Raw genomic sequence first — 26,299 nt, forward strand, 5'->3', positions numbered from 1 at the left:
GATGGATCTAGACTGTTCTCAGTGGTAGTAGATGACAGAACAAGGAGTAATGGTCTGAAATTGCACTGGGGGAGGTTTAGGTTGGATATTAGGAAAAACTTTTTCACTAGGAAGGCAGTGAAGCACTGGAATGAGTTACCGAGGGTGGTGGTGGAATCTCCTTCCTTAGAGGTTTTTAAGGTCAGGCTTGACAAAGTCCTGGCTGGGATGATTTAGTTTGGGATTGGTTCTGCTTTGAGCAGGGGGTTGGACTAGATGACCTCCTGAGGTCCCTTCCAAACCTGATATGCTATGATTCTATGAATGACTCCAAGATCTCTCTCTTGAGTGGTAACAGCTAATTTAGACCCCATCATTGTATATGTATAGTTAGGATTATAAAAAGCAACAGAGGGTCCTGTGGCACCTTTAAGACTAACAGAAGTATTGGGAGCATAAGCTTTCATGGGTAAAAACCTTATGTTTTCCAATGTGCATTACTTTGCATTTATCCACATTAAATTTCATCTGCCATTTTGTTGCCCAGTCACCCAGTTTTGAGAGATGCTTTTGTAGCTCTTCCCAGTCTGCCTGGGATTTAACTATCTTGAGTAGTTTTGTATCATCTGCAAATTTTGCCACCTCACTGTTTACTCCTTTTTCCAGATAATTTATGAATATGTTAGTCCCAGAACAGATCCCTGGGGGACACCACTATTTACCTCTCTCCTTTCTGAAAACTGACCATTTATTCCTACCCTTTGTTTCCTATCTTTTAACCAGTTACCAATCCATGAGAGAACCTTCCCTCTTATCCCATGACTGCTTATTTTGCTTGAGAGCATTTGGTGAGGGACCTTGTCAAAGGCTTTCTGAAAATCTAAATACACTATATCCACTGGATCTCCTTTGTTTGCTTGTTGACCCCCTCAGAGAATTCTAGTAGATTGGTGAGGCATGATTTCCCTTTATAAAAAACGTTGACTATTTCCCAACAAATTATGTTCATCTATCTGTCTGACAATTTTGTTCTTTATGATTGTTTCAACCAATTTGCCTGGTACTGAAGTGAGGCTTACTGGTCTGTAGCTGTCAGGGTCAGCACTGGAGCCCTTTTTAAAAATTGGCATTGTATTAGCTATCCTCCAGTCATTTGGTACAGATGCTGATTTAAATGATAGGCTAAAGATGACAGTTAGTAGTCCTGCAATTTCACATTTGAGTTCCTTCAGAACTCTTGGGTGAATACCATCAGGTCATGGAGACTTATTACTGTTTAGTTTCTCAATTTGTTCCCAAACCTCCTCTAATGACACCTCAATCTGGGACAGTTTCTCAGATCTGTCACCCAAAAAGAATGGTTCAGGTTTGGGAATCTCCATCACATCCTCAACCATGAAGACGGATGCAAAGAATTCATTTAGTTTCTCCGCAATGGCCTTATCGTCTTTGAGTGCTCCTTTAGCATCTCGATCATCCATTGACCCCACTGGCTGTATAGCAGGCTTTCTGCGTCTGATGTATTTTTTTAAAATTGCTATTACATTTGAGTCTTTGGCTAACTGTTCTTCAAATTCTTTTTTGGTCTTTCTAATTATATTTTTATACTTCATTTTCCAGAGTTTATGATCCTTTCTATTTTCCTTATTAGGATTAATCTTCCACTTTTTAAATGATTCCTTTTTACTTCTTACTGCTTCTTTTACTTTGTTGTTTAGCCATGGTGGCTCTTTTTTGTTTCTCTTACTATGTTTTTTTTAAATTGGGGTATACATTTAAGTTGAGCCTCTATTATGGTGTCTTTAAAAAGTTTCCATGCAGCTTGAAGGAATTTTACTTTTGATACTGTACCTTTTAATTTCTGTTTCACTAACCTCCTTGTTTTTGTGTAGTTTCCCCTTTTCTGAAATTAAATGCTACAGTGTTGGGCTGCTGTGGAGTTTTTCCTGCCACAGGGATGTTAAATTTAATTTATTATGATTACTATTACCAAGCGGTCCAGTTATATTCATCTCTTGGACCTGATCCTGTGCTCCTCTTCGGACTCAATCAAGAATTGCCTCTCCTCTTGTGGGTTCCAGGACTACGTGTTCCAAGAAGCAGTATTTAAGGTGTCAATAAACTTTATCTCAGCATCCCTTCCTGAGGTGATATGTTCCCAATCAATATGGGGATAGCTGAAATCCCCCATTATTATTATTTAGTTTTTTATTTTAATAGCTTCTCTAATCTCCCTGAGCATTTCATAGTCACTAACACCATCCTGGTCAGTTGGTCTGTAATATAACCCTACTGCTATATTCTTATTTTTTCAAGCATGGAATTACTATCCATAGAGATTCTATAGTACAATTTAGTTCGTTTAAGATTTTTACTTCATTTGATTCTACGCTTTCTTTCACATATAGTGCCACGCCCCCACCAGCACAACCTGTTCTGTCCTTCCGATATATTGTATACCCTAGTATTACTGTGTCCCATTGATTTTTCTCATTGCATCAGGTTTCTGTGATGCCTATGACTTTTACAATTTTAAGTTCCAGCAATCTGGTTCCATTTTGGTTAGGTTCTGGTTTGGTTTTGGTTTACTATATTATCGTTTCAAACGATAATATGGTAAAGGACACCTGGGAAACTTTAGTGAGTACCAGCTGAGGTCTTCATGGACTAATTAATGTGCAACCCTTTAATGCGCTTTAGAAATCACACTCCAGTAATGTGTATTGGTGCTCCATGTAGGCAAGCCTTGAATGACATGGTTGGCCCCCAAGGCAGGTGCGTTTAGCCCTATTTTGTAAGTAAGAGCAGGAATAGTTGTTTTGACAGTACTACATCTCTTACCAGAAATTGCAATAACTTTTTCGCGGTGCCTCTTCAGCAAGGGATTTATTATTGTGCATGAGATAGTGTCAGAAGCAATATCTGCTACCCTGAGCGTACTGTGGATTTGATACAGCTCTGTAACATCTTTTTGGATTCTTGTTTCAGCCATAGCAGTTATATTTTGTCCTGTGCTGTCAGTCCAGCGCACTTCAGGCTGTGGGTACCACCCTTGGGACATACACCTCAGAGTGGTTGAATTATTCTGCTGATGTTCTATAGTTAGGAGAGGTGCAGATCCAAAACCTAGAGTGAAAACCAATTTACAAAAATGTTAAACAGGCTGAAGAACTAGCTAACAAACCAAACTAAGAGTGCTAATGATGATCACCACTATCATTAGAGTCTCCATGTCCTATTGAATCTACACTGAACTATAATCTTGCATTTCAAAGCATCTTAAATCCATAGAGAGAGATTTCCACCTCAAAAGATCACCAAACACTTCACCAGCTGATCCCAAACTGTATGTAGACATGACTTTGTCGTATGTATGTGACAACTTCACTTTTGAGATGGCAGCAGGTTAATCAACAAACAGTATTTTCAGAAAAGGGGAGATCCACCTTTGTGCGGTCCATATTTTGGGCACATTCAGGGGCCCCACTATGTCCCAATGTAAGTCAGAGCAGCTTTAGGGCTATTCTAACTTACACTTTGTTTCCCATTGTCCCCTTTGAGCCCTGGAAAGCAGAGCATAGCCAAAGCACAGTGTGTTCCAGCCATACCCCTACCAGCACTTAGCCTGCTCCCTCTCTCCCACAACCCTGATACGCCCCTTACACCACGTCCGGAAGCAAGGCCACTACAGAGCCCTTACATCAGTTCTACACTGGCCAAGGAGACCTCTCTCTGTACAAGGGGTAATGTCAGCAGTTCATTTCCATGTAAAAGGGCCTTAGTGTAGCTGAGAATCAGGCGCAGGGTGTACAAACCAGAGGTGGACAGTGACCTCACAGTTCCACAGGACTCTAACGTACTGCCTGGGGGCATGTGTGTGTGTGACGGGAGGTAATGGCCCAGCTCTACCCCTGCGCTTTAGTCATTTTATTGCTGTTGTACAACAGCAGCACACACAAGGCAGGGGGATGAGGATTGCACATGCCACCAACAAAAAGCCAGAGAAAAATGTACATGACGTATCCATGTTGTGTGCATACACTGTGCATAATTTGCATATACTATGTGAGATGGACACCAAACTGCTGAAGCTTCTCTGACTCCCAGTCCAGCACTTCCTCCGCCCACCTCCCATAACATTGTACACACGGGGGTGTTTCTCCTTCCCCTTCCAGCTGATGAACCCTCCCTGTTGGGAGGAAAGGATTAAATGGAAATACAGCTGCTACACACAGTGCAAGGCAATGGTGAATCAACACCACTGTGATCAGTGCAGCATTGTTCCCTGCCAGAAACACTTTTGTATCTATATGTCCATGCTTACCTAGAACAATCACCTGGGTGATAGCTTCTTGACAGACACCATCGCTTGTAACCGCACACACGTATTGACCACTATCTTCTACTTGCACTGGAAAGAGCTTCACCTTAACATTCTCATATCGTCCTTTGATCCTGTGCCGTTCCCCAGCCTGGCCCAACTCAGTCCCTTTTTCCGTGCTATTGTAAAAATATAACGTTGTATTTTTGTTCCTTTCCACTTTGTACCAATGCACTTGAATGTTAGCAGGGACCTGGCCTGTGAGATGGCAGCACAACATCACAGCTTGTCCAACCAAGACAATTTCAGGAGTAACCTGCACGGTGACAGTAAAATCACCTGCAAGAAAGGAAACAAATCATGATCACTGATTTTCTTCAAAAGCTTGACATTGGTGTAGACAGAACAAAAGAAAAACTAGATGCAATTTCTAAGAAACAACAACAGTGCTATCTTTCCTGGGAGAAACTCTCCCCATCTAACCTAATTACCCCCCTTCATAATGGAGAGAGTGTTTGAGGTCTCACTGGTAGCTCAGCTATTCATATATTTGAGCATGAGGTGGTACAGACTGAACTTCTCAGGGGTCGGTGCAGGATGCATAGTTCTTCCTGACGTTCTAGGCAGAGAAGAAGCCTGTACCATCATTAAAGGTGTTACAGTGTGTTCACCTCTTAGTGGATGGCCAGCATGGGGAGGTGGACAGCACAGCTAAGGCCAGACTTGGCCGAATTCCATCTTTAAAAAAATAATTTTGATGGATAATATCAATGTTTATTCTTAATCATTTTTTTCTATTTTTAATCTATTGAATTTTTCAAGATTTTTGCAGACTTACAGGCTTTACAAATTTTTTTATTTGTATCAATTTAAATTTTCACAGTTGCAGGAAATTACGGAGAGGCACACAATGGGGGTGGGTCAGACAATTAAAGTTTATAAGGATTAAAACACAAACTGTCAACAGCATATAAAAATGTTAGCATTAAGTCAAACTAATTTCTTATTTTACATCTCTGAATATTTTAATTAACAGCTATGGAAATATTTTTAATGAGTTTATGTGCATACAGTGAAATTGACATTTTATCAACATTTACTGATAAAAATCTAAGCCTAGTTATGATTCTGCTCTGTAAGAAGTAGGAGGGAGAAGTCCCTGAGCATAGGAAAAACAATTGTAGTCTTCAAGATGATGCCAGCCTATAGAGTTTTGTTGGGAAAAGAGAAGGTTACTCACCTTGTGAAGTAACTGAGGTTCTTTGACATGTGTGTTCCTGTGGGTGCTCCACTTTAGGTGTTCATGAGCCTCGTAGTCAGAGACTTTTGGTAGCAGTGCCCGACTGGGTCGCACATGCATGGTCCCTGCCTCGCACTGCTGCAGGCAGTTAACCAAGGCTGTGCGACCAACCCCCACTCAGTTCCTTCTCTACTGCAGAGACTAATAAGTAAACTTCGAAGTAGAGGGGAGGAAGGAGGGTATTGGAGCACCCTCAGGGACACACATTTCGAAGAACCTCAGTTACTGCATAAGGTGAGTAACCTTCTCTTCTTCTTCGAGTGCTGTCCCTGTAGGTGCTCCACTTTAGGTGACTTCAGAGCAGTGCCCTCCAATGGAAAGAGGGGCTTCGGAATTGATGTCATGACCTCTGATAGTACAGAGCATCCAAAGGATGTATCAGATGTTGTCTGTTTCTTGAAGGCATAGTGCTGTCTAAAGGTATGGGCTGAGGCCCAGATAGCAACTCCACAAATGTCCGTGATATATACATTGTGCAGGGAAGCTGTGGAGGCTGATAAGGCTCTAGTGGGATGTGAGAGAATCCCCATGAGGGATTGGCAGTCGCGCTGATGATAGCAGAGTTTTGTGTGATTATGGATCTACGTGGAAAGTCTTTGTTTAGAGACAGTGCTCCTTTTGGAGCATTCAGTGATGTATAGAAACAGTCTGGGGGATTTATGGAATGGTTTAGTTCTGTCTATGTAAGAAGCCAATGCCCTCCGAACATCAAGATTATGAAATGTGTAATGTGTTCTATCTGTGTGGGGTTTAGGGGTGTGGTCTGAAGGAGGCTTTATCCTCAAAGAAGACCAATTATGGGGGTTCCGCCATGAAAGCCCACAGTGCTCCCACATGTCTGACAGATGTCATTGCTGCAAGAAATACTACTTTCATAGAACAGTGTAGCAGTGATTATGTCATCATGGGTTCAAACGGGGAAGAGGTGATGATCCGAAGGACCAGGTTCAGGTCCCATGGTGTAGGAAGTTCACATAGTTCAGGGTAAGCGTTATTGAGTCCTCTGAGGAAATGCTGGGTCAGTAGATGGGTAAAGACAAGATGGCAATCCACTTTGGGGTGGAATGTTGTGATGGTAGGTAAATGGACTTTTATTGAGCTCATGGATAGCTCTGATAGGTAACGCAGTATAGAGGGTAATGTCCCTGGGATGGAAGTCACCCATTTTAGTTGGCACCAGGCCTTAACTCATCTCCCCTTCAGGGTGTATGGGTGACAGTTCATTTCTGTTAATCTGTGTAACAGCATATTTTGTACCTCCTCTGAATATGTCAGCTCAAGTTCCATGAGCCATGGAGGAGCCTTGCTCTGAGATGGAGTTTCTGTGGATGCAGGACACAGCCTGAGTCCTGGGACAGCAGGTGAGACAGAAGTGGGAGTTCGATTCATGGATGCACGGTCATGCTGAGGGGGTAAGGATACCATGGTTTAGCGAGACCATGCTAGTAGAATTACTGTGGCCCATCCAGCCTGATCTTGTGGATCAGTCAGTTCAAGAGAGGAATAGAAGGGAAGGCATAGAGAAGGGGAGTGTTCCACTTGAGGAGGAATGAATCGCCTAATGACTGTACACCAAGACCTGCACAGGAACAAAAATGAGGGTGTTTGGTATTTTGTGAAGTTGTAAAAAGGTCTACTGTGGGGAACCCTCAGTGTTGAAATACATGTAGGAGTACTGTGTTGTTGAGCTCTGTGATGGGCCAGCACCCCAGAGCCCCTTCGCGTCAGGGGAAGGTGAGGTGCCAGGCCGTCTACTCTCTAGTCTCTGGGCCTGCCTTCATTAAGGGTGTCCTGATTGGGTGTAAGGGCAGGTCGCCCCCCCTTGCATGCCCGAGTATCCGGGCAGCGTGGCCCAATGGCCAGAGTCCATATACCTCCCCTCAGTATCAGGGTAGTGTGGCCCAACGGCCAGAGGCATAGGGGGACCCGGGCCCTCCCTCTCCACCGGGTCCCGACCCAGGGCTCTCCTAATGGTGGGGTTCCCCTTGTTGTTGGCTCGGCGGGGATCCGGACGCAACACGCCGAGCGTCAGTGTTGCTCTAATGCGGCTTCTCCCTAAAGTTCCCCTGGGTCACTTCCTACCCTCAATGTCATGGTCTCATCCGGAGACATGGGTTCCAGTCCGTTCCCCTCTGGCTGGTCCTCTGTCTGGGATACAGGGTGCGGGCCGGCTAGGCTGGCTCCTGGAGCCCAGAGCGTGGGCTATCCCTCCTCGGGAGCTGGCTGTGTGCATCCTTCTCCTCCGGTGGTCAGCCCTAACTGAGCAGCTTTGCAGGCTTTTATACCTAACCTCCAGTTGGAGCATGCCCAGCAAGGCTTCCGGGGTGGGGCTTCCTCTGCCAGGAAGGAAGGGTTAACCCTTGCTGTGCCAGTGCGGGAATGCTCTGCCCCATCACAAGCTTCCTTCACGGTCCTCAGAAATTTGTCTGCTGAGGGTATCTGCTGTGGTGGTGTGGATATTGTGTCTGATGCACCACCGTCAGGTTTTTGTGGCTTGCACGCAGAGGTACTATGACTGCTCCCCCTTGTCTGTATATATAATACATACAAGCTAAGGCTTCAAATAGCCTTGTCCTTGATTATTGGCAGGAATTGGGAGCAAGCATTGCGGACAGCTTGAAGTTCCAGTAGGTTTATATGTCGAAGGGATTCCACAGGGGACCCACGGCCCTATATAGAATGTGGGTGCAGATGTGCTCCGCATCCCAGGAGTGAGGCATTTGTGGTCTGAATGAAGGGTGTCCCCATGCATACATTGGTTGGTTTTACTCACCAGAGAAGGGGGTCCTTTATTTTGCCCGATATCGTGGGGTGCTTGTTTATGCTGTGCCTGTGTGGAACAAAGCTGATACGTAGCCTTCCTTATAGGCAACAGATGTTTGATCTGGTGTGTCTGACAGCAAATGTTGTGGCTGCCATGTGGTCAAGGAGCTGGGGGCAAGTCCTGGCAGATACCTGTGGGCTATTTCATGCAGTGGATATGAGGCTGGTGAGAGTGAGAGAACATTGTCTAGGTAGTGAGGCTATAGTCTCAATAGAGTTGAGGTGGGCCCCAATGAAGTCCCGCTCTTGCACTGTTGTTAGACTGGGCTGGTGAGTATTTATTAAGAAGCCCAGATTCGTTAAGAGGGTTATCACCTGTTCAGTGGCTTGCAATGTTGTCTGCTGGGTTGACACTTTAAGCAGGCAGTCGCTTCCAGTATATAGTGTGACCTCTTGAATCGTGTTTCTGACGAACTTGTTGAATTATCGGAGGTCAAGTATTGGTGTCCATCCGCCAGAGTTCTTGTTCGGGGAGGTTGATGGTTGGGATGCAGCAACTTGAGAAGTAGATTGTTGTCCCCTCAGGGCTGTGTCTGCGACCCTGTGAATCAAATCACTGCTGTTGTTGTGAATACAGTGGCCGGTGGTATCATTGGAATGTAAAGTAATTCTTCTGTTTCCTCTTGGGTTTGGGGTTATAGGTGCCAAAGGATCAGAGAGTCGCTCGTGAGTCCGTGAGCAAGTGGAGTGAGTTGTCTGTCTTGTTGGCGAATAATTTGGGCTGGCAAGTCTTCCACCATGGATTGCATCTCTTCAGGGAAGCCAGAAAGATAGAGCCATGAGGCCCTTCTCATTACAACCACCGTTGACACAGCCCTGTTGCAGCCCTGTCCTCAGAATCAAGTGCTGCTAATTGTTCTCCCTGGTCCTTGGCAATACAACTAATCAATCTGGATATTTTTGTGTCATTTGTATAGTTGTATTTCATTAGTAATGTTGCATAGTTGGCTATGCGGAGGTGAGGTGCAGCCAAAGAGTAAGTCTTATTGCCAAAACTGATCAAGTCTTTTCCAATCCTTATCATGAGTTGTGTTTCTGGGCTGTTGTCGCATGTCATGTTGCTGGACTGTGTCTATAACTAAGAAATTAGGTGCTGGATGCGAAGTCCGCATCCTTTGTTGGTACACACCTCTTGTCGGACCTCCCACTGGCTGGAGGGGCAGCTGCAGGTGTCCACAGAATTACCCTTATAGGATCCATCAGTGCCTCATTCATATGAAGGGCAATTTTCTTTTTAAACGAAACAGATGAATGCAAAAAGTCCACTAGCCCACGCTGTATCATGGGGACCTCCTCACGAGAAATGTCCAGAGAGAGCCACCCTCTCAAATAAGCCATGGAACAGTTTGAAATCATCCCCTATATTAGGGGGAGGAGGCATAAAGGTGTCCTCTGTGGACAATGATGGCAAGTGGGTAGGTTATGTCCCCTGCAGGTGATGGCAAGTGGGTAGGTGATGTCTTCCTCCTCTTCCCCTGGTACCACTGAGGGTGCTGGTATAGAAGCTGTGGGGAATTACTGTGTGCTGGGTCTGGCCATGGCAGGATATGACCCATGGATATGACCCATGGATTCCAGTTTGCCCATTGGAATGGGAGTGGCATAGGGGTCCCCATACCACTGTAAGTAGTCGGCGACAGCATAATATGCTCCCGGAGAGACTCCTGGGTTGACTGACACTTGATGGATAGGAGCTGGTGGGGGAATAGCTCCCTGTTCTTCCTCATCTTCCTTCTTCAAATAAGGAGCAAGACAGTGAGTGATGTTGGGGACGCAGGGAGACTCAGTGCCCAGGGTATCGGTACTGCAGATTGGTACTGCGGATAGTGGGATCTGCGCAGAGATAAATACCAGAACCCTCTGTCTGAGGAACTGCTGCTGTGCTGGTTTGATTGGGCACTGGGGCTGCCTCCTTGTCAGTGTCAGGGCTGCAGAAGAGAAGGAGGCGCTGCTAGCTGCACCTTTGGGCGTTTTGGGTGCGCCTTTGAAGAAGCCACCTTTTATAGGAGCGCCATACCGCCGTTTGCAGATCGCGGTGCAGAGGCACAGGGTTTTGGTTTCCCCTTAGTGCCTGTGTCAGAGCCAGCTCTTGTAGAGTCTCTGGTTCTAGCGGTGCCGGCGGTGCTGAGGTTTTCCACCACCTCGGCTCCCGGCGCTGACAGCCCAGGTGGTGTAGACACTGGATGCCTGTCCACGGAGCAGCTGTAGATTGTGGCGTAGAGGCACGGGGCTCCGACCTCCCCTCAGTGCCTGCGCCGGGGCCATCCCCTGCAGTCTCTGTCTGTAGCAGTGCCGGAGCTCTCAGCCACCTGAGCTCCCGGTGCTGATAGCACAGCCGGTGCTATTATTATCTACGAGATGGCTGGGTTTTTTTTAAATAGTATTATTTATTCCTGTGGTGTGGACCCAGGTGCTTCCTCGAGTGACACCAAGCGGGGTACTCCGATGTGGGGTTGGAGAAAGGATCCCTGTCTGAAGCCGCGGTTGGCGAAGTGACGGGGGGAATCCTGAGCCTCGTGCCCCGATGCAGGTCCGAGAGACGTCTTCACTTCTTGCCATTCTGGCCCTGAGCCTGAGGCAATGCAAGACTTTGTGGCATGCCTGCTTTGCCCAGGCAGCAAACATACTGACCATGGCTGCCAGAGACAGGCACTGCAAGCCTGAAGGCAAGGCGCTGAAAGAGGGGGGGCTTTCACCTTTAAAATGGCTGTTTTTCTGGCCATGAAGGGTTTTTTGTTTTTGTTTTTTTAAACCAAGGAGAAAAGAAAAGGGAAACAAGCTAAGTAGCTGCTAACAAGGAACCTAAGTGACTGTAACTAATTAACTACAAAGTAGCGAGGCACTGCTGATTGCTCCAACTGGTAGCCAAGCAGGGCCAGTGCAACCACTAGGCGAACTAGGCGGCCACCTAGGGCGCCTAGTGGTTGAGGGTGCCTAAAAGTCCGCTCAGGGGAGGAGGCAGAGTGGAAGTGAGCTGGGGTGGGGGGCGCGGGGAGGGCCACCCGCAGGATCGGGGGCGCACAGGGGAACCGCTCCTCACCCCAGCTCACCTCCACTCTGCCTCCTCCGCTGAGCACAAAGCCCCCGCTCTAATTCTCCTCAATCGGCACCACATGCCTGGGAGGGGAGGAGAATTACAGGGGCGCTGGTGTGCTCAGCGGAGGAGGCGGAGCGGCGGAGAGCTGGGGCAGGCTCAGCTTCTGCGGGGAGGTTGCCGCGGGGGGCTGCTGTGGGAGGGGCGGTGAGCTGCCACGGGAGTGGGGACTGCCGCGGGGGGGACTCCAGGTGGGGTTAGCTGCCGTGGGGGGGGGGGGCTCCCCAGGAGGGGTTAGCTGCAGAGGGGGGTAGTTGCTGTGGGGGCAGTGGGATCCCTGGGTGGCAGGTGGGGTTAGCTGCCGTGGGGGGCTCCTCTGGTGGGGGGGCTGGGCAGGCGTGGTTAGCTGCCACGGAGGGGGCGGGGGGGCGCAAGGTGGAAGTTTCACCTAGCGCGCAAAACTTCCTTGCACCGGCCCTGTAGTCAAGGGGGTGGTAGAGAAGGAATTACGTGAGGGTTGGTTGTACAGCGTTGGTTAACTGCCTGCAGTAGCGCAAGGTGGGGTGACGCAACAGGACACTGCTACCAAAAGTCTCCAACTACGAGCACAGGGGCGCACGAACACCTAAAGTGGAACACACACAGGGAGAGCACTCAAAGAAGATCTCCCCCAGCCAGCCAGGCTGAGTTAGCCTTTCAGCTCCCTAGGGAAACTCTGCCCTTTTCTAATGCTCTAAGTCAACCTAAGTTAGCGCAGTTAAGTTACATAGTTTATGTAACTGATGTAATTTACATCCACGTAACTTACATCAACTTAACATGGTGCTCTCCCATTGATATAGTTTCTGCCTCTCTATCAGGTGGATTTATTAAGTCTACCTGAGAGCACTTGCCTGTCGACTTATCATATCTTCACCAGACCCATTAAATCAATGCCACTGCATAGATTGCAGGGGTGCCAATTCAGCCTGTAATGTAGACAAGGCCTGAGTCACCACATGGCACCACTGTTTTGGGTGCTGGTTCAGGGCTGCCTCCTGCTGTCATGTGTCTGAGCCCTAGGGTGGGAGACTACAGTTAGGATTTTAGTTGAGTTGTTGTAATCTGCACCTTGAGCCCTCCCTGCCCTCCTTTGTGGTTAGGGGAAAGCCTGGGATCAGAAGCAGCCTCACTCCTGCCAGCAGCAATCATCAGCCCCTCTGCAGAGACTGAGGAGGCCAGATCCATCTCTGACCCTGAGGCTCATTCACAGAGTGCACCGTCTTTAGTTAGATAGTCAGGGAGATTGTTTGCAAGACCCCCCTACTGCCTGAACTGTGTCCTCAAACAAGGAGGTAAGAGTGTGGAGATTTCCCTACCTGCTGCCCATTAAACCTGTGGAGGGACTTACTGCCCTATCATTTGGGCGGCACTGAGCCCAGTTAGCCAAGCTGCTAACTGCTGCTGCACAGAAGATATTATGGTGACAGGTCATGAAGGGGTCCTACAAACTACAAATACTAACAGGACACTAAATTTTATGTTTGCTATATTGGTATTATCTGTGTGTGCACCTATAATTGGAGACTCCCAAGAAATAACACAAATTGCATAACAGGGTAAAACTCTACTCTTAATTTGTGTTATTTCTTAGGAGTCTCCAATTAGCTGCCATGCAGGTGAGGGTTATCCTGTGGATAGAATGTCCATTTGGCAACTAATTCCAAATGAGTAATATATTTGAGAATTTTACTTTCTACTTGGGGAAATTTGTGGGCAGATAACGAGAGGGCAATCATCAAATATAGTGAAATATGCACTCAGCCCTAGTTATCATTAACAAGCTAAGAAAGAAATTCCAATTCATAAAAGTATTGCAACATTAGCATATGTAATGCAGTATAATAATGGTTGGGAAAAAATTCCCTTCCATGGAGAGTTTTCATTTTTTTGTTATTAAACCAAAACCCAATTTTTTAACAGAAGTAAGCAGGGTTTTTTTTTTTTTTTTTTTGCTGAAAAAGGGGGTTTCGGGGTTTCTAATGAAACATCAGAAAAATTTGAGGGAGGCAGATACTTTCTACACAAAAAATAATTCAGTCAAAAGCCCAATTTTCTACTAAAATAGTTTTGATGGAGGATATTTTGACCAGCCCTCGTACAATGTGCTTGATTTGGAGCTTTTGGCCAAAATATTCCAAATAGGGACCGAAAGAGAGACTCTTAAATAGAAGTTAGATAGTCTTATTTAGGTATGTAAATATGGCTGAAATTCATCCAAAAATTTATAACAATTGGAGTCTGTGATGAGCTCTTCAGGTTTTGAGGGTGGTGTGTGTGTGTGAGAGAGAGAGAGAGAGAGGGTGGGTGTGGTGGGGGGAGAGAGAGAGAAAAATACATTGGTGATGGCAACAGTGGTTGTAGCCATTCTCTGATCTAAGGGTACGTCTACACTACCCACCAGATGGTTGGGTAGCGATCGATCTATCGGGGATCGACTTATCACATGTGGTGTACATGCGATAAATCGATCCCCGATCACTCTTCCGTCGACTGCTGAACTCCAGCTCGGCGAGAGGCGGAAGCAAAGTCGACGGGGGAGCTAAGTCAATCTAAGATATGTCAACTTCAGCTACGCTATTCTCATAAGTGAAGTTGTGTATCTCAGATTGATCCCCCGCCCCGCAGCGTAGACCAGGCCTCTTGTACACATGTATATACCATACCAATAGCTCCTTTCCCAGATCACTGACAAAACCATTGGCAGGTAGCTACCCCTCCTTCGTGTACAGGTGATACAAAAGCCTTGCTAAGCAATCTCTCATCCTGAGTGACCCCCATCATTAATGATCTGGATGATGGGTTGGATTGTACCCTCAGCAAGTTCACAGATGACACTAAGCTGGGGGGAGAGGTAGATAAACTGGAGGGTAGGAATAGGTTCCAGAGTGACCTAGACAAATTAGAGGATTGGGCCAAAATAAATCTGATGAGGTTCAACAAGGACAAGTGCAGAGTCCTGCATTTAGAACAGAAGAATCTCATGGACTGCTACAGGCTGAGGACCAACTGGCTAAGCAGCAGTTTTGCAAAAAAAGACCTAAGTATTGCAGTGGACAAGAAGCTGGATATGAGTCAACAGTGTGCCCTTGTTGCCAAGAAGGCTTACGGCATATTGAGCTGTATTAGTAGGAGCATTGCCAGCAGATGGAGGGGAGTGATTATTCCCCTCTATTCGGCACTGGTGAGGTCACATCTGGAGTATTGTGTTCAGTTTTGGGCCCCCCACTACAGAAAGGATGTGGACAAACTGGACAGACACCAGTAGAGGGCAACAAAAATGATTAGGGGTCTGGGGCACATGATTTATGAGAAGAGGCTGAGGGAACTGGGATTGTTTAGTCTGCAGAAGAGAAGAGTGAGGGGGGATTTGATAGCAGCCTTCAGCTACCTGAAGTGGGGGATGTTTTGGTGAATGTGATTTAAGATAAAAGCCAGTGGAAACAATAGGAAATAATCTTCCTCTTTCCAGAAGCAGACGCACTTCAGTCTGCCAGAACAAAGATGAAGGTTCAAGTGTTGCTCTCATTTACACCTGTACAACCTCAGTGAAGCTAATAAGGGGCTAATGGGGTTAACAGAGGGCAGAATTTGCCCTGGATATTTTCACTGGGCTGAATGTGCTCCACAAAGAGAGAGACTGAGCTCCAGCCAAAGCCCCAGTCACTGCACCTTTACAGAGTGTGCCTCAGCCTGAACAATCCCATCACTCTTCACAAACTTTAAAAGAAAAAAAATCAACCAAAAAATGGACAAATATCACTGTTCTTTGTTGTTAAAAGACGGTGTTAGGATATAGATATTCAGGCCTGAGTGCAAAGGCTATAATTTAAGAATTTAGGTGTATTCTTATCACTTAGCTAGTTATAGAGATAAAAGAAAGATTCAAAATCACTGTCTGCCGGTATAAGGGCCTTCTCTTACTGTGATAGTCTGAGGCCTGGTTCGTAAGCTAAGGCCTTTGGTTAAGCAGCAGAGGCAGCCATAAACTGGGACATGTATGGTCACATCCTTACATTCCAAACTAGTCACATTGAAATAAGGTGTTATTGGGTTGTTAGGAATACAATCCTGTCTTGATATTCCTATCACCTCCAGAGAAAGGGAAGAGCCTAGAAGATGTAAAAGGAAACTTAGTTTGATAGCATCCTGTCTGGCAAGAAATCACTTATCAATAGCTGGGATGTGAAATCCTCATTTCTGTATTGTTCTATCACTGTAGTCTTCATTTCCCTATTGTTTGTATGTATAATCTCTGTCTGGTTCTGTGATTGTTTCTGTCTGCTGTATAATTAATTTTGTTGGGAGTAAACCAATTAAGGTGGTGGGATATAATTGGTTAAATAATCATGTTACAGTATGTTAGGATTGGTTAGTTAAATTTCAGTAAAATGATTGGTTAAGGTATAGCTAAGCAGAACTCAAGTTTTACTATATAGTCTGCAGTCAATCAGGAAGTAAGGGGGGAATGGGAACAGGGACTGGGGGTGGGGGAATTGGGATGATGTTTTGCTAAGGGGGGGAATGGGAACAGGACTGGGAACAGGGACACAGGCAAGGCTCTGTGGTGTCAGAGCTGGAAAAGGGGACACTAAGGAAGGGAACTGGAATCATGCTTGCTAGAAGTTCACCCCAATAAACATCAAATTGTTTGCACCTTTGGATTTCGGGTATTGTTGCTCTCTGTTCACGCGAGAAGGACCAGGGAAGTGAGAGGGTGAAGGAATAAGCCCCCTAACAGATGGCTGCCATACTAACGGTGATATGGTTGAGCAAAAGGGCACATGAAGGACTCATGTTGTGTAGCAACTAATGTGTGCAACTGCCCCCAACTGCTCAGAGATAAATGTGTTATGTTAATAAGATGGCAAGAAAAGAAAGAAAATATATGGAATTGCCACAGGACTCTATTTGCAGGAAAATGACAGTAACCAGCTGAACCTGTCAATATATTGCACTAGGGTTACAGGGTCCTCTACCTGTTCCAGTTCTCTCCTGGAGCCATCCCCTTCCTGGGTCCAAAAGAGCCAGTGTATCTCATGTATCTCTTTATTATCAATTTTAATTTCACACATGAAGAGAAAACTACAATTTCATCAGAACTCATTTGCTACTCTCAGCCTTTGGTTTTCTGTATTTGCTTTTGTATCTCTTAACTAATAACCAGAAGACAGCCCTGGTACCAGCGTCTCATCCGGTGAGGGAGATGAGGGGGTCAAGGACATAAAATGACACTAACTGACAACAACTACTAGTTATAATAGCACATTCAAAGATGGAACAAGCTGAGAGCATGGTCCCACCATTGAGCTTGCACAGTAAGAAGGAACTGAAGGATGCGTGGAGTGGCTCCACCCTTTATCCCTCCGGCTCAGAGCATGAGGGACACCAGGGCACAGGTGAGGTCCCCTCTACTGGTACCATTAGCAAAAACTCTCTGGAACTGGCACATGAGAAACACACATAATGTAATGGGCATAGGCAATTACTCAAAGAAGAACAAAAATGGCGTATCACAATGGAATCAAGTCTGACAGTCCAAAAAGATAAGAGAAAGAGAAAGAAAAAATACCTCTTGCTCAGCTGATGTTTTTTGTTTATTTCTCTTTCGGCCACAACATTTTGATACTTAAATTTATAACAAAAATTGAAATTTTCTGTGGAAACGATTGACTCCATTAGTGAATGAGTTATTCTAACCAGGTTTAACTCTGTTTAGCTTAGTAGCTCTGAAAGTTCACAGGGCACTGTGGAGGGGGTCTCTGCCAACAATTAAAACTCCCCTTTAGACTGCGATGTGGGAAAGCACAGGCGCCTAACCTCTAGATTATTATGAATCTCCTCTGTACTGAAGAGAATTTTATAGCAAAATTGCCCTTCTGCTTTTGCCCTGACACCTGGGCTGCTCAAGCCAGAACAGAAAAGCCTCCCCATGGAAGGCAGCCCCAGAACATTTCATGGTGACAACTGAAACCTCAGCAGTTGAGGAGCAAACAATTCTCACTGAGAATGATCGTGCATGGTGAGATGGACAGCAGACCTAGGGTTAGACACACACATATACATATATATATAACCAATGTTTATTTTTAAGCATTTTTTCTATGTTTATATATATAAATTTTCAGAGTTTTGAAGAATTATGGGGTTTAGACTTAATTTTTTGTGTCCATTTAAAATTTCAGAGTTTCAGGAAATTTGAGGGGAGACACACAGACAATTATTTAATGAGTGTAGATTCTGGGATTCAAAAAGTGAAAACATATAACCATTAAAACAGAAACTGTCAACGGCATATGTTGAAATGTTAGCCTTAAATCAAATTCTAAGAAATTCTCAAGCCCCATTTTTGTTACTTTATCTCTTTGAGTATTTTGATTAGCAGCAATGGAAATATTTTCTCGTCAGTTTGTGTGCATACAGTTAAATCGACATTTATTAACATTTACTGATACCAATAAAAATCAAATCCTTCCAAGCTTAGCTATGGTCCTGCTTTCTGCCTAACCCTTTGGGTGGCTTGTGCCTCTAGAAGAAGTAGGAGAGAGTAGTCCCTGAATGCAGGAAAAGCAATTGTACCTGGCCATTGCCAATCTTTCTGGTACTTTGGAATAGTAACCACCATTCTGTTAGTTTAGGCTTCTCCTAACAATATCCACTGGTCGGGTAAATGTCCCATCTAAGCAGCAGTGTCATTGTGCTTTCATCCTGAAACACGGCTCTCTGTACTTTTCAGCAGCTTGAGGAGGGTGACTAATGACTTGTGTTCAGACAAGGAGCTTGGATGGTCATTCCCCTCTCCCCCGGCTAGTGAAGCAGGGTCATTGAGATTTTACACACATCTGAGATCATGTAAAAACAGCTGAAGAGATAGACAGGCTCCAGAACACAGTGATGTTATTCCCACCACAATGCCATTAGATCTATCAAATTTTGTTTGGATTTCCCTCTTTATATTGCATCATGGTTTTCTTACACAGTATTTAGATAGGCAGCAATGGATATGTATATATTTATTATCTAATCAGTAGTTAATATAAAATGGTGTTCTTACCCCAATACCATTTCATGATGAAAAGCAATGGAAAGATGATGGTGGAGACTACTCTGATTCCTAGGTGCATTGGGAAGTGATTTCAATATAATTCATCCAACTCTCTGCCAATGGAAATTGAAAACATCACAAACTGTAGCATGAGGTTTACACACAACTAGAGCTGGTCAGGAATTCTTCTACAATGTTACTGCATCCGAAAATTCTTATTCATCAAAACCAAACAGCACTCCTGGCCAGGGGAGTCTGGACTTCTGTATCAGAGGCCTCCCCACTCTTTGGGGGACTCCCCATACAGCCAAAGGAGTCTCTAGGACTTGGGGCAGCCAGCTGCTCTATTTCATTTTGGAAAAACTGAATCAAAACCATTTGATTTTAAATAAATATTTTTTTCAGAATTTCCTTTATGTGAGAAATTTCAAACTTTCCACTCTTTGTTCCGAATCAAAATTAAAACTTTCAAAATTTCAGAATTTACAACAGAATGGAAATTTTGAATTTGGACCAGCTCTATACAAAACTGCATTCATTTTACATGGCAACTTTTACTTTCCTGAAAAACAAAACACTAAGAAAAAATTACCCTTTGTGGAAATAGACTGAGGAAAGACAAGGTAATTCCTGTGATATTTAGTTAACCCGAGACACTTTCCCCTGTCAGTGGCTGCATGTGGATGATGTAAACTCAGCACATTCAGTGATTCTATTCTGGGCTATGTGAAATGTGCTGATTTTTCAAGCCAAGTTGCTAACAGGAAAATGTTTTCACTAAAAAAGTGAAATAAAACACACACAAAACAAGTTAGTACTAATCTCCTCCATTGCTGGATGGGGCTTGTGTCATGTAGACATGACATGGCATTCACCATTGAGGTCTGTAGAACAAGACTGGGGAATTTGAGCTTCTTTTTTTATCATTATTTCTGTGGCAGATGTTATGAAGGAATTTATCCTCCACTGATCTCACATGGGAACTTTTCACTAACACAAACATTATTTAAAAGAAAAAATTAAAATTATAACTCGCAATGTATTGTCTTGTAAATTCACCGTATTTCTGTTTCCAGCAATGCTGATTCAATGGCTATTCAGATGACAGTCACACACCTTGTAAAGTAGAGACCAGCATAGGAGAAGTAAGTACTTAATGTCTCCATGAGTGAGCCTTGAAGAATCAGGCCATGTAGTAACAATATCTGTACAGCTACTGCAGTATTTTTCTTCCCAGAGGGCTTCACAAACATAACAAACTCAAATATCAATTACTTCCTTGTACAAAGTCCCAAGTACAATGCTGCTAGAACAGGAATTTAACACTTCATTCACCTGAATGCTACCTATAAACTCTGCCACTGGGTAATTGCTGCTAGTGAAGCCAGAATGGTTATTTCCCAAAGTTATTTGTTGAGTGAGGAGTGAAAAATGAAAGTAGCTTTCTCGGTGGGGGGATGGGTGGAAAGGGAGCAGGTGGGGCTGTGGATTTATTGCTCTGCAAAATAGGAATTCTGAGCTGTGCCCTGAAAATAGGGGGTGAGAACACAATATAGCTGTGTGCAGCAGTTCACCACAGATACTCACTGGTTTGTTGTTTAATGCTCTCCAAGATCATTCCATGGAGTCAGAAGTGCTGAATGAGAAAGGGACTACAGTCATTTTGAGGTTAACTTCTGTGTTTGAAAGTGAAAGCAGAGTCACCAGGACCAGATGGTATTCACGTAAGAGTAACGCACCTTCGAAAACATAATCCCAACTATATGTCTAAAATGATGGGGTCTAAATTAGCTGTTACCACTCAAGAAAGAGCCCTTGGAGTCACCATGGATAGGTCTCTGAAAACATCCACTGCCTCACGTGACCTTCTCATAAATAAACTTGGGAAATGTAACCTAGACGGAGCTACTATAAGATGGGTGCAAAACAGGTTGGAAAACTGTTCCCAGAGAATAGTTAGCAGTGGTTCACAGTCATGACAGAAGGGCTTATCGAGTGGGGTCCCACAGGGATCAGTTCTGGGTCTGGTTCTCTTCAATATATTCATCAATAATTTAGATAATGGCATAGAGAGTACACTTATAAAGTTTGCAGACGATAACAAGCTGGGTGGGGTTGCAAGTCATTTGGAGGACAGGCTTAAAATTCAAAATGATCTGGACAAACTGGAGAGATGGTCTGAAGTAAATAGAACATAAGAATGGCCATCCTGGGTCAGGCCCAACATCCATCTAGCTCAGTATTCTGTCTTCTGACAGTGACCAGTGCCAGGTGCCCCAGAGGGAATGAACAGGACAGGTAATTAAGTGATCCATACCATCGCTTATTCCCTTCTTCTGGCAAACAGAGGCTAAGGACACGATCCCTGCCCATCCTGGCTAATAGCTATTGATGCACCTATCCCTCCATGAATTTATCTAGTTCTTTTTTTGAATCCTGTTATAGTCTTGGCCTTCACAACATCCTCTGGCAAGGAGTTCCACAGGTTGACTGTGTGTTGTGTGAAGAAATACTTTCTTTTATTTGTTTTAAACCTGCTGCCTCTAAATTTAATTTGGTGACCCATAGTTCTAGTATTATGAAAAGTAGTAAACAACACTTCCTTATCTACTTTCTCTACACCAGTCATGATTGTATAGACCTCAATCATATCTCCCTTTAGCCACCTTTTTTCCCAAGATGAAAAGCCTCAGTCTTATTAATCTTTCCTCATACGGAAGCCGTTCCATACCTCTAATAATTGTTGTTGCCCTTTTCTGAACCTTTTCCAATTCAAATATATCTTTTTTTTTAGATGGGTTGACTACATCTTCACACAGTAATCAAGATGTGGGTGTACCATGGATTTATATAGAGGCAAGAAGAAATTTTCTATCATATTACCTATCCCTTTCTTAATTATTCCCAGCATTCTGTTAACTTTTTTGATTGCCGCTCCACATTGAGTGGATATTTTCAGAGAACTATCCACAATAACTCCAAGATCTCTCTCTTGATTCGTAACAGATAATTTAGACTCCATCATTTTATAGATATAGTTGGGATTATGCTTTCCAATGTGAATTACTTTGCCATTTATCAACATTAAATTTCAAATAGGATGAAATTCAAAAAGGACATGTGCAAAGTACTCCATTTAGGAAGGAACAATCAGTTGCACACATACAAAATGGGAAGCGGCTGCCTAGGAAGGAGTACTGCGTAAAGGGATCTGGGGGTCATAGCATACCAAAAGCTAAATATGCGTGTAATGCTCTTGCAAAAAAAGTGAGCATTCTTCTGGGATGTATTAGCAGGAATGTTGTAAGCAAGACAGGAGACATAATTTTTCTGCTCTACTCCATGATGATTAGGCCTCAACTGGAGTGTTGTGTCCAGTTCTGGGAGCCACATTTCAGGAAAGATGTGGACAAATTAGAGAAAGTCCAGAGAAGAGCAACAAAAATGACTAAAGGTCTAGAAAACTTGACCTATGAGGGAAGGGTTTGTTTAGTCTGTAAAAGAGAAGACCTAGAGGAGACAGGATAATTGTTTTCAAGTATGTAAAAGATTGTTACAAGGGGGAGGAAGAAAAATTGTTTTTCTTAATCTCTGAGTTTAGGACAAGAAGCAATGAGCCTAAATTGCAGCACGGGAGGTTTAGGTTGGACATTAGGAAAAACTTCCTAACTGTCAGGGTACTTAAGCACTGGAACAGGTTAGACAAACACCTGTCAGGAATAGTCTAGATAATACTTAGTCCTGCCGTGAGTGAGGGGACTTGACTAGACATCTCAAGGTCCCTTCCAGTTCTAAGATTCTATTATTAGATTTTTCGCTGTTTTCCTATATCTTGTTTGAAGTTTATAAATGTGAGCTAATTAGCTTGTAGATGCCTAAAATCTGCTCCTGTCTCACAATGCTTCCATACTGCATTCTATTGATTCACACATCAAAAGGGGATAACATAATTTAGATGGAACATGTGGTGTAATAATATTATTATCCTCATTTCTCTTTGACACTTGTAACCCCACATAGTAAACTACCAGTGAACTGTTTAAACAGTTAATCACATTATGCTAATGAATACAACTAGTTACCTATGTATGCATAGGAGACGGATTACCTTCAAAGCAAAAGTATACATTGTCTATTCTTCATCCCAGAAAGGCTCTGCTGTGATGATGGCTTGCTGCAACTATAAAGAAAGCTTTGGACACAATCCTTTTTATCTCAAATTTGCTTAAACTTTGTCAGGGAAAGTCTAAGCCCACAAGACTGACATCTCCAGGTTACTGTGGACTCCCCCTGGGATTCTCATGGAAGAATTTGAACAAACTCTGCACATGGACTGCCTACTGAACTATTAAATTGATTTCTTTTAAACTTTTAAATTGATTTCAGAAAGACCTTTACAAATCATAAGCCTCACTATCCCTGCTATGAAACTGACCTAAGTCCTTTACCTCATATCTATATGCATGTATTTTAACCACAGTAACTCTTTCATTTTACTTTTATTAATAAATTTTAGATTTAGTTAATAAGGATTGGCTGTAAGCATGTATTTTGGTGAGATCTGAAATATTTATCTGGGCAATGTGTCCAGACTTTTGGGATTGGTAGAACTTTAGATATGGTGAATAAGATTTGTAGTAATCCCGCACTGTACAAGACTTGGCTGTGTGGATGGAAGACAGTAGCTGATATGTTTAAAGGAGACTGTATTTTGCCTTGTTGATAACCAGTGTGATAATACAGAGGCTGTTTTGTTACTGGAATTTAAGTACAGAGTAAACCAGCAGTTTGTGGGATTGTCTGCCCTATTGCTTGTAGTTTGTCGTGAGTATGCATTATCAGTGTGGCCGCTCCAGGCACCACAGTCACATACAGGAGTTCATAAACATGAGATTTTTCATGGGAAAATATTGATTTATAGTATTATTTTTCAATGGAGCACTCTGAATGCTCCCTAAGGGCACAAATGAACAACCCAAGAACAAACTAGGAGTGACCTCCCAGAAGACAGCACTCTTAGAAACCATCAGAATTTTAAGGAAGTCAATGAATGAGTTCATATGGATATCTAAAATGCCGGAATTCTGCAGACTATTTAACAAAACTCTGGACTTCCAAACCTACACAGTTGGTTCATAGTCAGGATTTATCGGTGATTCATACGGATAAATTTTTGACAGTAGTTTTCTTGTTTTTATGCTTAAAGGTCTTGTAAGTTGTGAAAGCTGTTTGTTTTTTGTTTTTGTTTTTTGTTGTTTTTTTTTTTAAATCCACATGATATAATATTGAGGGATAATAATGTATTTTTGTTTTGTTTCATTTCAAATTGAAATCTTTTTCACCGCTGAATGCAATAGATTAACTGAGTGATGTACATGTTTTTTTGCTGCTTTTTTTTTTCTGATTTTTTTCCCCCACACTCTAGAACTTTACAAAACTTCTCCAATCTTGGAAGAAATAGAAGAAAAAAGGAAAGAAATGAAAAGGAGAAAAAGGAGAAAAGGGTCAGGAAATGGGGAGAAATAAAAACTCAAAAAAGCAAAAAGCAAAAACTGAATGTTGTGGTCCATGAAACCCCAAAATGTATCAAGGTTTTCTACTAAAAGTGAAAAAAAGTCATTTAATTTCATTCTGAAATTTTTCCATGACAAATTGAAACATTTAAAATTAAATTTATTTTTTCAAAATTTCTTATAGGAAAAATTTGGGGAGTTTAACCACATCTGATCTTCTGTCACTTTTAAAACTTCCTTATATACATTTTATAATACACCTGTCCCAAATAAGAGATAAGGTTTTATTTGTTTGTTTGTTTTCCTTTTCCATAGAATCATAGAATATCAGGGTTGGAAGGGACCTCAGGAGATCATCTAGTCCAACCCCCTGCTCAAAGCAGGACCTAATCCCCAACTAAATCACAGCATGCCAGGGCTTTGTCAAGCCTGACCTTAAAAACCTCTAAGGAAGGAGATTCCACCACCTCCCTAGGTAACCCATTCCAATATTTCACCACCCTCCTAGTGAAAAAGTTTTTCCTAATATCCAACCTAAACCTTTCCCACTGCAACTTGAGACGATTAATCTTTCTTCTGTCATCTGGTACCACTGAGAACAGTCTAGATCCATCCTCTTTGGAACCCCCTTTCAAGTAGTTGAAAGCAGCTATCAAATCCCCACTCATTCTTCTCTTCTGCAGACTAAACAATCCCAGTTCCCTCAGCCTCTCCTCATAAATCATGTGCTCCAGCCCCTTAATCATTTTTGTTGCCCTCCGCTGGACTCTTTCCAATTTTTTCACATCCTTCTTGTAGTGTGGGGCTCAAACTGGACACAGTACTCCAGATGAGGCCTCACCAATGTCGAATAGAGGGGAATGATCACGTCCCTCGATCTGCTGGCAATTATACATCTCCTCACTTGAAGCAACGCCAGTTAAACACGAATTATGCACAAGCCCCTTTTTTCCATCTTTCTCTTCTTTTCACCAACTGACTCCCAGTTGCCTACCCATCCCATGCACACACAGTAGCCTAGTATATTTTACATCAAGATATACTTTCTGATATATTGCTCAGTGAAGAGGGAGAAACAATAACAGGAAACTTGGAAATGGCAGAGATGCTTAATGACTTCTTTGTTTCCGTCTTCACCAAGAAGTTTGATGGTGACGGGACACCTAACATAGGGAATACTAGTGGAAATGGGGTAGGTTTAGAAGTTAAAATAAAAGAAGAATAAGTTAAAAATTACTTAGAAAAGTTAGATGTCTGCCAGTCACCAGGGCCTGATGAAATGCAAGAAGTAACTTTTAAAAATCCAAAACCTAAAATAAAAGAAACTTATCTTAGAAATCACTTCCCCAGATTATAAATTACATTCACACACAGCAAGTTAGTGTACTCACCTCAGAATTCTCTCTGCAGACACAAATAAGCCCGCCAAAATCTGCTGGACTGTAAAAGCAGGTGAGGGCAAAAAGCAAATGTTTAAACAAGCACTCAGAAAACATGGGAGGGGCCTGGAAGAGAATGAAAGAAAAATGCTGTGAGTTTCTGCGTGTGTGTGTGTGTGTGTGTGGTTTGTATCCTACTCCATTCAGGTAAGGACTGGGAATGGCTGAGCCATTACAAACTTTGAATCTATCTCCCCTTGTAAGTATTCTCACACTTCTTATCAAACTGTCTGTACTGGGCTATCTTGATTATCACTTCAAAAGTTTTTTTTTTCTCTTACTTAATTGGCCTCTCAGAGTTGGCAAGACAACTCCCACCTGTTTATGCTCTCTGTATGTGTGTATATATATCTCCTCAATATTTATTCCACTCTATATGCATCCGAAGAAGTGGGCTGTAGTCCACGAAAGCTTATGCTCTAATAAATTTGTTAGTCTCTAAGGTGCCACAAGTACTCCTGTTCTTTTTGTGGATACTGACTAACACGGCTGCTACTCTGAAACCCATCCAGGTAGGAGTTTTATTCCCAAAATCCACAAGCTCCAAGATATCTACATTGGCAAAGAACAAGTTAAAATTTACTTAGAAAAGTTAGATGTCTGGAAGTCACCAGGGCCTGATGAAATGCATCCTAGAATACTCAAAGAGCTGATAAAGGAAGTAGCTGAGCCTTTAGCTATCATCTTTGAAAAGTCAGGGAAGTCGGGAGAGATACCAGAAGACTGGAAAAGGGCAAATATAGTGCCCATCTGATAGCTTTCTTTGATAGTATATCAAGCCTTGTGGATAAGGGAGAAGCGGTGGA

At 43.4% G+C, this 26,299-nt stretch overlaps 1 protein-coding gene across 2 annotated transcripts in view; it reads right to left on the bottom strand.

Moving 5' to 3' along the window:
- The window catches only part of LOC112060607 (butyrophilin-like protein 2), a 137,811-nt gene that overhangs the window by 107,620 nt on the left and 3,892 nt on the right, over window positions 1-26,299 (bottom strand). The window contains exons 2-7 of one of the 2 annotated variants that reach the window (XM_065571465.1): window positions 25,446-25,559; window positions 25,292-25,364; window positions 20,129-20,177; window positions 18,551-18,654; window positions 4,304-4,639; window positions 2,821-3,105 (exon numbers count right to left, since the gene is read on the bottom strand). In XM_065571465.1, coding sequence (XP_065427537.1) covers window positions 2,821-3,105; window positions 4,304-4,639; window positions 18,551-18,620 — 691 coding nt within the window. In that variant the 5' untranslated portion in view covers window positions 18,621-18,654; window positions 20,129-20,177; window positions 25,292-25,364; window positions 25,446-25,559. Of the gene's footprint in view, window positions 1-2,820; window positions 3,106-4,303; window positions 4,640-18,550; window positions 18,655-19,657; window positions 19,818-20,128; window positions 20,178-25,291; window positions 25,365-25,445; window positions 25,560-26,299 lie in introns of those variants that run through there. The other variant, XM_065571466.1, reaches the window with a different exon arrangement.

Source organism: Chrysemys picta, chromosome 17 (genome assembly GCF_011386835.1).
Source record: "Chrysemys picta bellii isolate R12L10 chromosome 17, ASM1138683v2, whole genome shotgun sequence".
Taxonomy (NCBI): Eukaryota; Metazoa; Chordata; order Testudines; family Emydidae; genus Chrysemys; species Chrysemys picta.